Here is a 17,431-nt window from a genome sequence, read left to right as displayed (position 1 = left end):
TGTAGAACTGTCAACTAGATGCAGCTGTTGGCTTTTATTCTTTCTACTTATCTTTACAGTGTCTTTTTTTGTTTATGCACTATCCCTCGCTGCTGTAAATAAGTCCCCTTGTTGTGGAATTAATAAAACTAATTCAGTTTATTTACCTGTTGGGCTGTATGGAGTGTCGTCACTACTTTTCCGTTTTTTCGATCTGGATTTGAAAACAGGATTATCCTCTTCAGACTCCAACGAGGGGTAGACTACAATCACAAGATGTAACAGATTCCTAACATGTTAGGCATGTGAGCTTTTCAATGAGAGGATGTCGAAAATTAAACATTACCGGCCAATTATTGTCACACATGTAAAACATATAATGTTCTTAGATGCACTTATTTCTGCTTCTCTAAAACGGTGGAAATTTCCAGTGACAGCATGCAGGACAGCTGTGAGACAGCTGTGGACTGCCCCCTTCTCTCTGCCTGCACGCAGCACAACCTTTCATTTCTCATAATTGGATGATCAAGATATATATCAGGAAAATGGCCTGTTTACAAAAGGAGAAAATAGTGCCAGTGTGTGAGAAGTGCGTTACACTGGCCTGAAGACCGAGAACGTTCGTGCTATGAACAACTAATTTGACACTAATTTGAAATTCAAAAAGCATGTAAAATAACAATTCACAACCCGTGTTAATGGCTTATTAACAAGCTGGGAGGGTCCAAGCAGCTGTGTTTGGACGGAGCTCAGAAAGAAAACCTTTCAAAAGGAAACACAATCACAAATTGGAGCAACAAAAAAGGGTGCACACGGAAAGGAGGCACGAAAACTAAACAAAAGCCCTATCATCTACTCCTAATGAAAAGTTCAAGGTCCAAATTTAGAATTCAAGACCCACATAATGCTCCATCAAGACTCAATCTGTTTTTAACAGCCCTGTTAGCGGCAGTGAGAATCAGACGTGGCAGATAATTATTTTCTCATTGGTCTAACCCCGTGGCCCTGCTCTGACCTTGGCGAGTTCTAATAAAACAGGAACAATAAGTCGTCTTGCAGTGCTTACCGTAATCAGAGTCCTTGAAACATGCGTCCATGTGGTCCTGGTCGTCATCGTAATCCAGACTCTCAATACTGCTGCTTTTCCTTGGTTTCTTCGGGACCCGTTTGGTTGGCCGCTTACTGTTGCCGCCGCCAGCTCCTCCGCCAGCCTTCTTGCCGGCCTGCGTGCTGTGAGAGTTGCTCTTCGACTGGCTATTGCTTTTAGACTGGCTGTTGCTCCACGGCTGCTGCAAGCTGTCTGAAGACGACAGGTTGGCCATGGACAGCATGCCCTGAATGGCCTCCTGTGTGCTGGGAGATGCAGGTGGCTGACTGTAAGTACGTCAATAAAAAATACACAACAACACAGCCATTACACAGCAGTCAGCACGTTGGCAGAGGTGAAGAGTGCCTGAGAGACATCATTGAAAAAGGGCTTTGAAGCCACACTTGTGCTAATAAGCATCATTTTAATTTGACACCAAATCTGGAAGAGCAACTCAAAATGTCCTTCAGAGACCTGTGATGACTCAGCTATGGAAATATCTTCAGACACTGAGCAATGAGCAAAGTGACTGTCAAACACTGCTAATGAACAGTGGCCGCTTCAGTCACTGCACTCAGCGCGGTTCCTTTTCAAAGCGCTGGAACAATTAACATATTTCAGCTGATGTTTCTTGCTTTCTTTCATTGCTCATTTGTAGCTTTCAGTGTGGTGGAAACAGACCATCAAAAGCTGAGCAGAACAGCAAACAGAGAGGAGCCTAGAGCATCACACTCAACACAAACTGCTGACAGAATCTGCCTAAATTGTTGCTTGTCGATTTTTCAGCTTGAAGCCAAGCTAAGAAATTTAGTTTTTTCATCTAATTACATTGCCGTTGAGCAGGCCGTTTGTTTGTCAGTGGGTTGCCCCATTAACGAGCGTAGGACCTGAAATTCATTCCCGTGGGGCCCTTCAATGAGTAACGCTGTGCATGTACTGTAACCCAAGTGTGTCCACAGTGGTTAAAGGACCTGGAGTGAAGAAGCAGACCAAAATGAGGTCAGTCTACCTGTTGGTGCTGTAGTCAATCCCTCCCACTTGCTTGCTCGCCTGCAGGAGGTCAAGAATCCCTGCAGCGCTGCTGCCCTTCTTCTTCACCTTAGAGTTGCGGCTTTTGACTTCCGACTTGGCCTCTGTGTCTATGTGCAGAGTCTCTTCATCTGAGGAGTCCACACTCTGGTTTTGGACAAAGTGCACGGAGTAGAAATAGACATGAGAGACACAGAGGAATATGGTGTTTGATTTCTCCAGGTCCCTGTGTACTAACTTACTTCTCTACTGCACTACAATTGATTGTAGTTGGTGATTGGTGTTGTTCTTGTTGTTATACATTGGACAGGACATCTGGTGGCATTTATTGTTCTATTTCTCTTGTGACATATATAGTACTATTCTCTGGAGACGATACTGTTCTATCTCTGAGAGCTATTATTGCTACTTCCCTGGTGACTACAGTATAGTTTCTATGTCTTGTGGTGACGTATATATTGTTCTATATCTCTGGTGAAGGTTTATTTTGCTAGTTTTGTTCTATTTCTCTGGTGACGGACAGATATGTTCTATTTCTCTGGTGACGCTATATTGTTCTATTTCTCTGGTGACGTATATGTTCTATTCTCTGGTGACGTACAGTATATTGTTCTATTCTCTGGGACGTACAGTAATTGTCTATTTCTCTGGTGTACGTATATGGTTCTATTTCTCTGTGACGTATATGTTCTATTTCTGGGCGGATATGGCTCCATTTCTTGGTGACGTACAGATATAGTTCTATGGTCTTTGTGACGATATATTGTTTCTATATCTTCTGGTGACGTATTTTTCTATTTCTCTGGTGACGTATATGTTCATTTCTCTGGTGACGTACAGAGTATTGTTCTATTTCTTGGTGAAATAGATGTTCTATTCTCTGGTGGACGTATATTGTTTTATTTTCTTGGAGTAGACTTAGTATTGTTCTATTCTCGGTGGTACGTATATGTTCTATTTCTCTGGTCGACACTATTAGTTCTATTTCTCTGGGAGTGACAGTATATTGTTCTATTTCTCTCGGTGACGTACAGTATATTGTCTATTTCTTTCGGTGACGTATATGTTCTATTTCTCTGGTGACGTAATTTATATTTCACTGGTGACGATATTGTTTCTATTTCTCTGGGGGACGTACAGATATTTATTTTCTGGTGACGATATTGTCTATTCCTGGGTGACGTACAGTATATTGTTCTATTTCTCTGGTGACGTACATTGTTCTATTTCTCGGTGAAGTATATTTTCATTTCTCTGGTGACTATATATTGTCTATTCTCGCGTGACGTATATTGTTCTATTTCTCTGGGACGTATATTGTTCTATTTCTGGGACGTCGATATTTTCTATTCTCTGGGGACGTACAGTATTGTTTTATTTCTCTGGTAGACGTATATTGTTCTATCTTTGGTGGACGATATATTATTTCTCTGGTGACGTATAATTGTTCTATTTCTCTGGGGACGTACAGATATTGTTCATTTCTGGGACGTACAGTATATTGTTCTATTTCTCTGGGGACGTACAGTATATTGTTCTATTTCTCCGGTGACGTATATTGTTCTATTTCTCTGGTGACGTATATTGTTCTATTTCTCTGGGGACGTACAGTATATTGTTCTATTCTCTGGGACGATACAGTAATTGTGCTATTTCTTGGTGAGTATATTGTTCTATTTCTCTGGGTGAACGTATATGTTCTATTTTCTCTGGTGACGTTCAGTATATTGTTTATTTCTCTGGTGACGTACATTGTCATTTCTCTGGTGAAGTATATTTTCATTTTGGACGTATATGTTCTATTTCTCTGGTGACGTACAGTATATTTGTCTATTCTCTGGTGACGTTATGTTCTATTTCTCTGGTGACGTACATATTTGTTCTATTCTCTGGTGACGTATTTGTTCTATTTCTCTGGTGACGTACAGTATATTGTTCTATTTCTTGGGGCGTACAGTATAGTTGTTTTTCGGAAGTACAATATGTTCTATTTCTCTGGTGACGTACAGTATATGTTCTATTTCTGGGGACGTAGTATATTGTTCTATTTCTTGGGACAGTATATTTCTATTCTCTGGGGACGTACATTGTTCTATTTCTCTGGTGAAGTACATGTTCTATTTCTTGGTGAATATATATATTGTTCTATTTCTGGTGAGTATATTGTTCTATTCTCGGGGACGTACAGTTGTTCTATCTCTGGTGACGTACATATATTGTTCTATTTCTCTTGGTGACGTATATATTGTTCTATTTCTCTGGTGACGTATATTGTTCATTTCTCTGGGGACGTACAGTATATGTCTATTTCACTGGGGACGTACAGTACTATGTTCTATTTCTTGGGGACGTAAGCTATATTTTTTATTCTCGGTGACATATGTTCTATTTCCTGGTGACGTATATTGTTCATTTCTCTGGGAAGTCAGTAATTGTCATTTCTCTGGGACGTACAGTATTGTTCTATTTCTCTGGTGATTCGTATATTGTTCTCTTTCTTGGTGCGATAGTTCTATTTCTTGGTGAAGTTATATTTTATATTTCTTGGGTGACGATATTGTTCTATTTTGGTGAAGTACAGTAATGTTCTATTCTTCTGGTGACGACATTGTCTATTTTTGTGTGCAAGTAATTTCCATTCTTGGTGACGTACAGTATATTTTTTTTTTCTATCTTGTGAGATCTTTATATTCTCTGGTGACGTACAGTATATTGTTATTCGTTCTGTTATATCTATCTCTGGTGAGTACAGTAATTGTTACTATTCTTCTGGTGACGTACAGTATTATGTGTTATTTCTCTGGGGACGTACAGTATATTGTTCTATTCTTGGTGAAGTACATTATGTTCTATTCTTGGGCGTACAGTATATTGTTCTATTTCTCTGGGGACGTCATATATTGTTTATTCTCTGGGGTACAGGACATTGTTCTATTTCGCTGGTGGACGTACATTGTTCATTTCTCTGGTGAATTCTAATACTATTGTTCTATTTCTCTGGTGACGTATATTGTTCTATTTCTCTGGTGACGTATATTGTTCTATTTCTCTGGGGACGCACAGGATATTGTTCTATTTCTCTGGGAGCGTACAGTATATTGTTCTATTTCTCTGGTGAAGAATATTGTTCTATTTCTCTGCTGACGCATATTGTTCTATTTCATCAGTCTCTTCATGTATATACAGTACATGATCCCATTTCAACTTCTCAAACATTAGCTCCTTAGCATCACAATATTTGATTATAGTCAAGGCCATTAGTCTGAGGGGATGTCATGATACATACCTTGGTCACCAAGGGTTGGAACTTTGGTTTCTTGGCTGGCTGAATGGGTTCTTTGATGTCTGACAAAACTGGGAAGAAAAAAAAAATTAATTGAGCAACAATCCAAAATATCAAAATATTGTTTCATTATTGATTGTAGGGCTGGGTATCAATATCAATACCATATCTGATCACCGGCATTCATAAAATATACTTAATTACTGTACTAAAAATGTGCATTTCCATGACCGCTGGATGCTGCAGTTAGATGTTAGTCCTTTCAGGGAGCGCTGAAATTTCCTTATTTCAAATTTTACCAATTCTTCTGTCCACAATCAGAAAATACTATTTATACGTCATTTTTCTGTAAATAATGTGTAGACCAAACCATATAAATTTCATATAAATCGAGTGACCTGTAACATCATTCAGTCTGACTTCCTGTTGCCTCCGTATCTAGCTATATATCTTTAAACGTTACTGTTACGGCTGAAAATCACAACAGAAATAAATAAGTTTGCCGATTTCACCTATCTCTGCAAATCAATTCAATTCAATTTTATTTATAGTATCAAATTATAACAGTATTTATCTCAAGGCACTTTACAGATAGAGTAGGTCTAGACCACACTCTACAATTTACAAAGACCCAACAATTCCATTTATTCCCCCAAGAGCAAGGATTCAGTGGTGGCGAGGGAAAACTCCCTTTGAGGAAGAAACCTGGGACAGACCCAGACTCTTGGCAGGCGATGTCTGACAAGGCCAGTTGGGGGATTAACAGTGGCAATAACAGTAACTAGAAATAGTTCATGGTGTAACAGGGCACTGCACGGCATCAAATCGATTAATATCTGTCTAACTGGAGGTGATGTTTTGTTATTATACAACAAGTAGATCCGACCAGTTATTCAGTTTGGGAAGACCCACCATCTCTAACAAAGCTAACGTTAGCTTGAGTAAGCTGCTGAAAAACGTTTCACAGGGACAGGAAATCGTCTCTGTTGTTTGAAGTTTGTGGACGTTTAGTATCTAAATCTATCCATGGAAAAACTATTTATTCAGCAGATATCTTAGTTAGAACAGGATAGACCAAGCAAAGTAGTTATTCAGTCATTCAGTTTGGGAAGTCCCACGATCTCTTCCAAGCTAACGTTAGCTGCTGACTAAATAGGGATGGACTAGAAATCCCCTCTGTTGCTTTTTATTTATGATTGCCCCACAGTAGGAAAACAGTTTGATTATAACTTTTATTTTGTTGGTTACCGCTGTTGTAACTTCAGTAATGATTATGAATCTCAAAGCCGCATTACTGTCGTTCCAATAATGACGTTAAATCACACCCTCTCGTGTAATATTGCTAAAGTGAAACATTGTCTATAGACCAGGAAATATTGGATCAAAGAATGAGAAACTCTAATAGTCTGACCAGTAGAATGATGATTTTTTAAATAATTTCTCCTGACACATTTATACATTAACAAAGAAAAAGTATTGAGGTTTGTTGATAGTTCCAATAAACTGAAACACTACACTAAATACTCACAGGACAGATCTCTCTTGACGGTGTTCTTTTTCCGCCTGATGGGGAATTCGTCAATCTTCAGCTCCCCCTCATCTGAGACGTACTCATACTCGTCTCTCACTGGTTTAGTTTTGTCCTCTTTTAGGTTTTGTAATGATCCAAAAACACTTGAGTTGGTCTGAGGTTTCAGCGTCTTGGAGCTGAAGAGGAAACCACAGGACAATAAGGGAGTGATACAAGGCTCAGTCTAATGGGTATGGTGCTGATGGCCACATAGCTCCATAATCACCGTAATACACCACATGAGAAGGTTAACATGCTCTCCTCTCTAAAGACCTTTCATGAAATGTTTGTATGGTAATTCTAGCCATTCCATACATACCCAAGCATTTTCTTGTGAGACATAGTAAAGCTGAATCTGTCCTTATTTCCCAACAGCGGCGTTCTGTCAAATTTGCACTCTTCCTCCATTTTCAGCAGGGAATCGGGTTTACTATTCTGTAATATTCAAAAAGAATGAAATCACCATGTTAACTTAGCACACAACAGCATCTTTTAGTGACAAACTTACTCCTTTGGATTTCAGTCCTGGTTGATTTACAATTTCTATTTGAGTAAAAACAATGGAATCATGCTGAGAGCATAGCAACAGGATGCATCTTATTCGGTTGCTATAGACTGGAGTCTTGTTGTTGATACATGAGCTTCAAATGTTCACAATTGTGTGCATAGTTCCATTTGTGTGCATGCAATAGAGAAACACTGTTTATGTCTTTTATTAAACTGCCAGTGTCTGTTTTACATTATAGTCTTATGGAGTAAACCGTAAAAGTGCTTTTTTAAAAGCCACCGCTGACCTTTTTCTGCAGATCGGAGCGTCTTTTTTAAGTTAAAAACAGTTCAACTTTTCTGAAATAAACGCCCTACTTCAAGCCCTTTTTTTGACAGCCAGCCAATGACAAGCGGAGTAGCCAGACCTGTCGTTTCCATAACAACAAGAACAAATGGAGTCGGAGCACAGCATGTTACATGATATGACTGTTTGCACCTCTCTCTCTCTCTCTGTTCTTTCTCTAGCTCGCTCCATCACTTTTTTAATCTAATGTTGGCACCACTCTCTCTCTCTCTCTCTCTGTTCTCTCTCTAGCTCGCTCCACTACTTTGTTTTAGTTAACATTAGCACCTCTCTCTCTCTCTCTCTGTTCTTTCTCTAGCTCGCTCCACTACTTTGTTTTAGCTAACATAGCACCTCTCTCTCTCTCTGTTCTTTCTCTAGCTCTCTCCATACTTATTTTTATCTAACATTAGCATGCTCTCTCTCTCTGTTCTCTCTCTAGCTACTGCTCCACTACTTTGTTTTAGCTAACATAGCACCTCTCTCTCTCTCTGTTCTTTCTCTAGCTCGCTCCATCCCTTTTCTAATATAACGTTAGCACCACTCTCTCTCTCTCTCTCTTTCTGTTCTCTCTCTAGCTCGTTCCACCACTGTGTTTTAGCTAACATTAGCACCTTTCTCTTTCTCTGTTCTTTCTCTAGCTCGCTCCACTACTTTGTTTTAGCTAACATTAGCACCTCTCTCTCTCTGTTCATTCTCTAGCTCACTCCCACCACTTTGTTTTAGCTAACATTAGCACCTCTCTCTCTCTCTGTTCTTTCTCTAGCTTGCTCCACTACTTTGTTTTAGCTAACATTAGCACCTCTCTCTCTCTCTCTCTTCTTTCTCTAGCTCGCTCCATCACCTTTTAAATTAACGTTAGCACCTTCCTCTCTCTCTTCTCCTCTCTTTCTCTATCTAGCTCGCCCCACCTACTTGTTTTTATCTAACATTAGCACCTCTCTCTGTTCTTTCTCTCAGCTCGCTCCACTATTTGTTTTAGCTAACATTAGCACCTCTCTCTCTCTCTCTCTCTCTCGTCTCTTCTTTCTCTAGCCTCGCTCCATCACCTTTTAAATATAACGTTAGCACCCTCTCTCCTCTCTCTCTCTCTCTTCTGTTCTCTATTCTAGCTCGCTCCACTACTTTGTTTTATCTACGTTAGCACTCTCTCTCCTCTGTTCTTTCTCTAGCTTGCTCCACTACTTTGTTTTAGCTAACATTAGCACCTCTCTCTCTCTCTGTTCTTTCTCTAGCTCACTCCACCACTTTGTTTTAGCTAACATTATCACCTCTCTCTCTGTTCTTTCTCTAGCTCGCGCCACTACTTTGTTTTAGCCAACATTAGCACCTCTCTCTCTCTCTCCTTTCTCTAGCTCGCTCCACTACTTCGGGTGTTTCTCAATCTGTGTTCTATGGACTTGTGTGCTTGTGTTCTTGTGAAACGTCATGTTTGGTGGCCTAAGTACTGACCCAATACACAAGTTAGCATTTCGCCAAGAACAGTTAAAATCCCCGGATGTGATCTCGACCGAGGATACATAGGATGGTAACTTGTATGAACTTGGCCGGGCCGGTATCCCAGCATTCAATCCGCGTGTAAAGCGAGTATGGTTTCCGGTACACAGATTTTCACAATTTACGTCTATTATTAAATCAATAAATCAATTTTTAAGATGTTTTAAGGCGAGAAATCAGCTGTGTAGATTTTGAATATAGGCAGTTCCTTCTTCACAAAAAACCCCGGCCGCCATGTTGGCTGTGGCCCCTCCCGCGACTTGACTGTTACAGGTTGAACGCGTGGTCTGTCAAGCTGCCTTCTTGGGAGTCCAGATGTGCTACGGCGAGCTACTGGCCTGAAGGATTTCGGGGACTACTCAAATTTACGATTGCTTCTTTTTGGTGCTTTTTCTTCTTCTTAGTTTTCATGCTGCTCCTCTATAAAAACACATGTTTGCCTTTGTTGAGCAACACGTACAGAAAATAGATTATACTATTCACCTCGGACAGATACTGTCATGATGACATACCTGATGAGAAAGCTTGCTGCAGCCGCGGCCAGCCTGTTTTATGGGAGGCCAACGCGGGAAGTCTCATCGCCGGCCGACTCTGTCGAGGAACTGATGGGCCCGACACGGGCTGACCAGACATCCATTTAAAGGGTTAGAACCATGTAGCATACTAAATCTGCAAGTGTAGAACTGTCAATAGATGCAGCTGTTGGAGTTATTCTTGTACTATCTTTACAGTGTCTTTTTTTGTTTATGCACTATCCCTCGCTGCTGTAAATAAGTCCTTGGGTGGGAATTAATATAAACTAATTCAGTTTTATTACATGGTGGGCTGTAGGGGTGTCGTCACTTACTTCCGTTTGTCGATTCTGATTTGAAAACAGGATTATCCTCTTCAGACTTCCAACGAGGGGTATAGACGCAATCACAAGATGTAACAGATTCTAACAGTTAGCATGTGAGCTTTTCAAGAAGAGGATGTTTTCCCCCCCCGAAAATTCAACATTACCGGCCAATTATTTTTCACACATGTAAAAAAATATAAATGTTCTTAGATGCACTTAGTCTGCTTCTCTAAACGGTGGAAATTTACAGTGAAAGCATGCAGGGACAGCTGTGAGACAGCTGTGGGACTAGCCCCCTTCTCTCTGCCTGCACGCAGCACAAACTTACATTTTCATAATTGGATGAAAGATAGCTATCAGGAAAATGGCCTGTTTACAAAAGGAGAAAATGGCCAGTGTGTGAGAAGTGCGTTACACTGGCCTGAAGACCGAGAACGTTCGGGCTAGAACAAACTAATTTGACACTAATTTGAAATTCAAAAAGAGGTAAAAAACAATTCACAACCCGGGTTAATGCTAGTACAAGCTGGGAGGGTCAAGCAGCTGGGTTTGGACGGGGAGCCAGAAGAAAACCTTCAAAAAGGAACACCAATCACAATTGGAGAACAAAAAGGGTGCCACACGGAAAGGAGGCACGAAAACTAAACAAAAGCCCTATCATCTACCTCTATGAAAAGTTCAAGGTCCAAATGTAGAAGTCAAGACCCTCATAATGCTCCATCAAGACTCAACTGTTTTTAACACAGCCCTGTTAGCGGCACGAAGTGAGAATACAGACCGTGGCCAGATAATTATGTTCTCATTGGCTAACCCGTGGCCCTGCCTCTGACCTTGGCGTAGTTCGTAATAAAAAAGGAACAAAAAAGTCGTCTGGCAGTGCTTACCGTAATCAGAGGTCCTTGAAAACATGCGTCCTTTGGTCCTGGGCGTCATCGTTCTCCAGACTCTCAAATAACTGCTGCTTTTCCTTGGTTCTTCGGGGACCCGTTTGGTGGCCGCCGTACTGTTGCGCCGCCAGGCTACCCGCCAGACTTCTTGCGGATGCGTGCTGTGAGAGTTGTCTCTTGATGGCGATGGCTTTTCGATGGCTGTGCTCCACGGCTGCGGCAAGCTGTCTGAAGGACGACCAGGTTGGCATGGACAGCATTGCCGAATGGCCTCCTGTGTGTGGGAGATGAAGGGGGCTGACTGTAAGTAACGTCAATTAAAAAACCCAACAACACAGCCATACCACGCAGTCGCACGTGGCACAGAGGTGAAGAGTGCCTGAGACATCATTGAAAAAGGCTTTGAAGCCACACTTGGTATAAGCATCCATTTAATTTGACACCAAATCTGGGAAAGAGCAACTCAAAAATGGCCTTCAGAGACCTGTGAGGACTCAGCTATGGAAATATCTTTCAGGCCAACTGAGCAATTGAGCAACACGGAATGTCAACACTTGACTGAATGACCAGTGGCCGCTTCAGTCACTTGCACTCAGCGCGGTCTCCTTTGCAAAAGCGCCTGGAAAATTACAACATAGTCAGCGAGGTTTCTTGCTTTCTTTCATTGACTCATTTTAGCTTCGTGTGGTGGAAAAGACCATCAAGTGAGAAGAACAAGCAACAGAGAGGAGCTAGAGCATCACACTCCACACAAAATGCTGACAGAATCTGCCTAATGTTGCTTGTCGATTTTCAGCTGAAGCCAAAGCTAAGAAATTTAGTGTTTTCAGCTAATACATTTGCCGTTTGAGAGGCCGTTGTGGCAGGGGGTTTGCCCCAATTAACGAGCGTAGAACCTGAAATTCCTTCCGTGGGGCCCTTCAAGGAGTAACGGATGTGCATGTACTGTAAACCCAAGTGTGTCCACAGTCGGTTATTTAAAGGACCTGGAGGAAGAAGCAGACCAAAATTGAGTCAGTCTAACGGGTTGGTGCTGTAGTCAATCCCGCCCACTTGCTTGCTCGCATGCCGCAGAGGTCAAGAATCACTGCAGCGCTGCTGCCATTCTTCTTCCCTAGAGTTGCGGCTTTTGGACTTCGACTTGGCCTCTGTTGTCTATGTGCAGGTCTCTTCACTGAGGAGTCCCAATCGGTGTTTGGACCAAAGTGCACGGAAGTAGAAAGAAAAGACATGAGAGACACAGAGGAATATGGTGTTTGATTTCTCCAGGTCCCTGTGTACGAACTTACTTCTCTACTGCAATACAATTGATTGTAGTTGGTGTGATTGGTTGTTCTGTGTTATACATTGGACCGGACATCTGGTGGCATTTATTTTCTATGTCTATGGGACTATATAGTACTTTTTCGTGGGAAGTATATGTTTATTTCTTGGTGACTATATTGTTATATTTCTCGGGGGACGACAGTTAGTCTATTTCTCTGGGGACGTACAGGATATGTTTCTAGTTCCTGGTGAGTACTACTGTCTATTTCTCTGGGGCGTATATTATTATATTCTCTGTGACGCATATTGGTTATATTTCTCTGGTGCGATACAGTATATTTTTTTCCTGGTTCCCATTTTTATTGTTTTTTTTATTATATTTCTGGTGACGTACATTGTTCTAGTTCTCTGGTGAAGATATTGTTCCATTCTCCTGGTGAGTACCAGTATATTGTTCTATTTTCTTGGTGACGTATATTGTCTATTTCTCTGGGGAACGTACAGTATGGTTCTATTTCTCTGGGAGTATATGGTTCTATTTCTCTGGTGGGAGTCAGTATATTGTTCTATTTCTCTGGGACGTACAGGTATCTGTTTATTTCTGGGGGACGTACAGTATATGTTCTATTTCTCTGGGGAACGCCAGTATATTGTTCTATTTCTGGGGAGGTACTGTTCTATTATCTGGTTGACGTAAAAAAAAACAAAATTTTGTTCTATTTCTCTGGGGACAATATATATTGTTCTATTTCTCTGGTGACGTAATATTGTTCTATTCTCTGGTGGGACGTATTATTGTGCATTATATGGGGACGCACAGGATATGTTATTTCTCTGGAAGGTACAGGTATTTGTTCTATCTCTGGTGAAGAAATGTTCTATTGCTCTGCTGAAGCATATTGTTCTATTTCATCAGTCTATTCATGTATATACCAGTACATGATCCATTTCAACTTTTTCTCCAAACAAGCTCTTAGCATCACCAACACCCCGCACCCCAGGTAGTCCGCCAAGGCCATTGTCTGATGGGATGTCATGAGACATACCTTGGTCACCAAGGTTGGAACTTGGTTTCTGCTGGTGAATGGGTTGCGTGAGTGCTGACCCAAAAACTGGGAAGAAAAAAAGAAATTAATGAGCGCAACAATCCAAATATCAAAATATGTTCATGATTGGATTGTGGGCTGGGATATCAATTCAATTACCATATCGAATCACCGGGCATTCATAAAAATACTTAATTAACTGTCCTAAAAGTGTGCATTGTCCATGGAACGCTGGATGATGCAGTTGAGAGTTTATCCTTTCCAGGAGCGCTGAAATTTCATTATTTCAAATTACCCAAGTCTCGGTCCACAATCAGACAATACTATTATACGTCATTCTTCGTAAATAATGTGGAGACCAAACCATATAAATTTCATATTAAAGCGAACGTGACCTGTAACATCATTCAGTCCTGACCTCCCTGTTGCCCTCCGTATCTAGCAATATCTTTAAACGTTACTGTTAGGCTGAGAAATCACAACAGAAATAAATAGTGTTTGCCGATTTCACCTATCTCTGCAAATCAATTCAATTCAATTTTATTTAGTATCAAATTATAACAGTATTTATCTCAGCACTGTTACACGATAGAGTAGGCTAGAACCACACTCTACAATTTACAAAGACCCAACAATTCCCTTTATTCACCAAAGAGCAAGGATTCAGTGGGGCTCGAGGGACGAAAACTCCCTTTGAGGAAGAAACCTGGACAGACCCAGACTCTTGGCAGAGCGATGTCTGACAAGGACCGAGTTGGGGGATATTAACAGTGGCAATACAGTAACTAGAAATTTCATGTGTAACAGGGCACTGCAGGCGGCATCAAAATCAGTTATATCTGTCCTAACTGGGGTGATGTTTTTGTTATTATACAACAAGTAGATCCACCATTTTTCAGTTTGGGAAGACCAACCAATGCTCTAACAAAGCTAACCGTTAGCATGAGTGAAGACTGCTGAAAACGTTTTCACAGGGACAGGAAATCGTCTCTGTTTTGAAGCTTTGTGACGTTTTAGTATCTAAATCATACCATGGAAAAACTATTTATTCAGACAGATTCTTAGTTAGAACGATAGACCAAGCCAAAGTAGTCTAGTCAGTATTCAGTTTGGGAATCCCACGACTCTTCCAGCGAAGTTAGCTGATGACGACTAATAGCGATGGACTTCGTAAATCCCCTCTGTTGCTGTTTTATTATTATTGCCCCACAGTAGGTGAAACAGTTTTATTAACTTTTTTTTTGTGTTACGTCGCTGTTGTAACTTCGCGTAACATGATGATTGAATCTCAAACGCCGCATATGTCGTTCCATATGACGTTTAAATCACACCCCTCGTGTAATATGCTAAAGTGAACATTGTTATAACCAGGAAAATTGGATCATAAGAATGAGAAACTCTAATAGTCATGCACATAGAATGATGATTTTTTAAATAATTCTCCTGACACATTTATACATTAACCAAAGAAAAAGTTTGAGGTTTGTTGTATAGTCCAATAAACTGACAAACACACACTAAATACTCACAGACAGATCTCTCTTGACTGTGTTCTTTTCCGCCTGATGTGATAATTCGTCAATTCTTCAGCTCCCCCTCTCTGAGACGTATTCATACTCCGTCCTCTCACTGTGGTTTAGTTTTGTCCTCTTTTAGGTTTGTTAATGATACACAAAAACACGGTATGGTCTGAGGTTTTCAGAGTCTTGGAGCTGAAGAGGATACCAAGGACAGTATAAGGGGAGTGAAAGCCCGGCTCATCTAGGGTATGGTGCTGATGGCCACATAGCTCCAGTATCACCGTAAACACCACATGAGAATGTAACATCGCTCTCTCTCTAAGACCTTCATGAATGTTTGTATGGTAATCTAGCCATTCCATACATACCCACAGCATTTTCTTGTGAGACATAGTAAAGCTGAATCTGTCCCTTTATTTCCCACCAGCGGCGTCTGTCAAATTTGCACTCTTCCTCCATTTTCAGCAGGGAATCGGGTTACTATTCTGTAATATTCAAAGAATGAAAATCACATGTAACTAGCACAACAGTCTAATCGTGACCAAACTTAGCACAACTTGGATTTCAGTCCTGGTTGATTTACAATTTCTATTTGAGTAAAAACAATGGAATCATGCTGAGAGCATAGCAACAGGATGCATCTTATTCGGTTGCTATAGACTGGAGTCTTGTTGTTGATACCATGAGCTTCAAATGTTCACAATTTGTGTGCATAGTTCCTTTTGTTGGCATGCAATAGAGAAACACGGTTTATGTCTTTTATTAAAACTGCCAGTGTCTGTTTTACATTATATTCTTATGGAGTAAACACGTAAAAAGTGCTTTTTTAAAAGCCACCGCTGACCTTTTTGCAGATCGGAGCTCTTTTTTAAGTTAAAACAGTTAACTTTCGAAATAAACCCCTACTTCAAGCCCTTTTTTGACAGCCACGCCAATGACAAGCGGAGTAGCCAGACCTGTCGTTTCCATAACAACAAGAACAAATGGAGTCGGAGCACAGCATGTTACAGCTATGACTGTTTGCACCCTCTCTCTCTCTCTGTTCCTTTCTCTAGCTCGCTCCATCACTTTTTTAATCGTGAAGCACCACTCTCTCTCTCTCTCTCTCTGTTCTCTCTCTGCTCGCCTCCACTACTTTGTTTTAGTACATTGCACACTCTCATCTCTCTCTCTCTTTTTCTTAGCTAGCTCATACTTTGTTTTAGCTAACATAGACTCTCTCCTCTCTGTTCTTTCTCTAGCTCGCTCCACTACTTTATTTTATCTAACATTAGCATGCTCTCTCTCTGGTTCTCTCTCTAGCTCGCTCCACTACTGTTGTTTAGCTAACATAGCACCTCTCTCTCTCTCTGTCTTTCTCTAGCTCGCTCCATCCCTTTTCTAATATAACGTAGCACACACTCCTCTCTTCTCTTTCTGTTCTCTCTCTAGCTTCGTTCCACCACTGTGTTTTAGCAAAATTAGCACATTTATACTTTCTTGTTCTTTCGTCTAGCTCGCTCCACTACTTTGTTTTAGCTAACATTAGCACCTCTCTCCTCTGTTCCTTCTCAGCTCACTCCAATTTTTTAGCTAACATTAGCACATCTCCTCTCTCTGTTTTTCTCTAGCTGGTCTCCACTACTTTGTTTTAGCTAACATTAGCACCTTCTCTCTCTCTTCTCTTCTTCTCTAGCTGCCCATACACCTTTTAATATAAACGTTAGCAACCTCTCTCTCTCCCTGTTCTCTATCTAAGCCACTCGCTCCACTACTTTGTTTTATCTAACATTAGCACTCTCTCTCTCTTTCTATTCATCTAGCTTCGCTCCACTTACTTTGTTTTAGCTAACATTTTGACCGCTCTCTACACATCTCATCTCTCTCTCTTTCTCTAGCTCGCTCCATCACCATTTTAAATATAACGTTAGCTCCTCTCTCTATTCCTTCTTCTCTCCTACTCTGTTATCTAATTAGCCTCGCTCTCTGTTCTTTCTACTACGCTGCGCCACTACATTTGTTTACTTAACATTAGCATCCCTTCGTTCTACTTGCTCCACTGTTATACATTGATTTCTCTTCGATTATACTAGCTCATCCACCATTTGGTTTTAGCTAACATTATCACCTCTCTCTCGTTTCTTATCTAGCTCGCGCCAACTAATTGTTGTAGCCAACTTATTTTTTAGCACCTCTCTCTTCTCTCTACCTCTCTGAGACGCTCCACTACTTGCGTGTTGACACTCAATCTGTGTGCTAGGGACTTGTGTGATTGTGTTCTTGTGAAATCGTCAGGTTTGGTGGCCTGAAGTACTGACCCAATACACAACAGCAGCAATTACGCATTCGCCAAGACAACAGTTAAAATCGCCAGGGAGGTGATCTCGGGCGAGGATACATAGGATGTAACTGTTATTAGAACTTGAGGCGGGCGGTTATCCGCATTCAAATACGCTGTAAAGCGAAGTATGGTTCGGTACACAGAATGTTACCATTTACGCTATATTAAATAACAAATCAATTTTTAAGATGTTTAAGGCGAGAAAGCCTGTTAGACTTATTGAATCAATAGGCAGTTCAACAAAATGATGGTGAATAAAAAAAGCCTTGGGGCAGGT

General features: G+C 40.9%; 1 protein-coding gene across 2 annotated transcripts in view; it reads right to left on the bottom strand.

Moving 5' to 3' along the window:
- Positions 1 to 17,431, bottom strand: part of phf2 (PHD finger protein 2) — a 57,034-nt gene that overhangs the window by 2,638 nt on the left and 36,965 nt on the right. The window contains exons 14-19 of one of the 2 annotated variants that reach the window (XM_032514876.1): positions 7,268 to 7,383; positions 6,907 to 7,085; positions 5,382 to 5,449; positions 2,076 to 2,242; positions 1,046 to 1,332; positions 147 to 242 (exon numbers count right to left, since the gene is read on the bottom strand). In XM_032514876.1, the coding sequence (XP_032370767.1) occupies positions 147 to 242; positions 1,046 to 1,332; positions 2,076 to 2,242; positions 5,382 to 5,449; positions 6,907 to 7,085; positions 7,268 to 7,383 (913 nt within the window). Of the gene's footprint in view, positions 1 to 146; positions 243 to 1,045; positions 1,354 to 2,075; positions 2,243 to 5,381; positions 5,450 to 6,906; positions 7,086 to 7,267; positions 7,384 to 17,431 lie in introns of both variants that reach the window. The other variant, XM_032514875.1, reaches the window with a different exon arrangement.

The sequence above is a fragment of the Etheostoma spectabile genome, chromosome 4 (assembly GCF_008692095.1).
Source record: "Etheostoma spectabile isolate EspeVRDwgs_2016 chromosome 4, UIUC_Espe_1.0, whole genome shotgun sequence".
Classification (NCBI taxonomy): Eukaryota; Metazoa; Chordata; class Actinopteri; order Perciformes; family Percidae; genus Etheostoma; species Etheostoma spectabile.
This window is presented reverse-complemented; position numbering and strand designations above follow the sequence as displayed.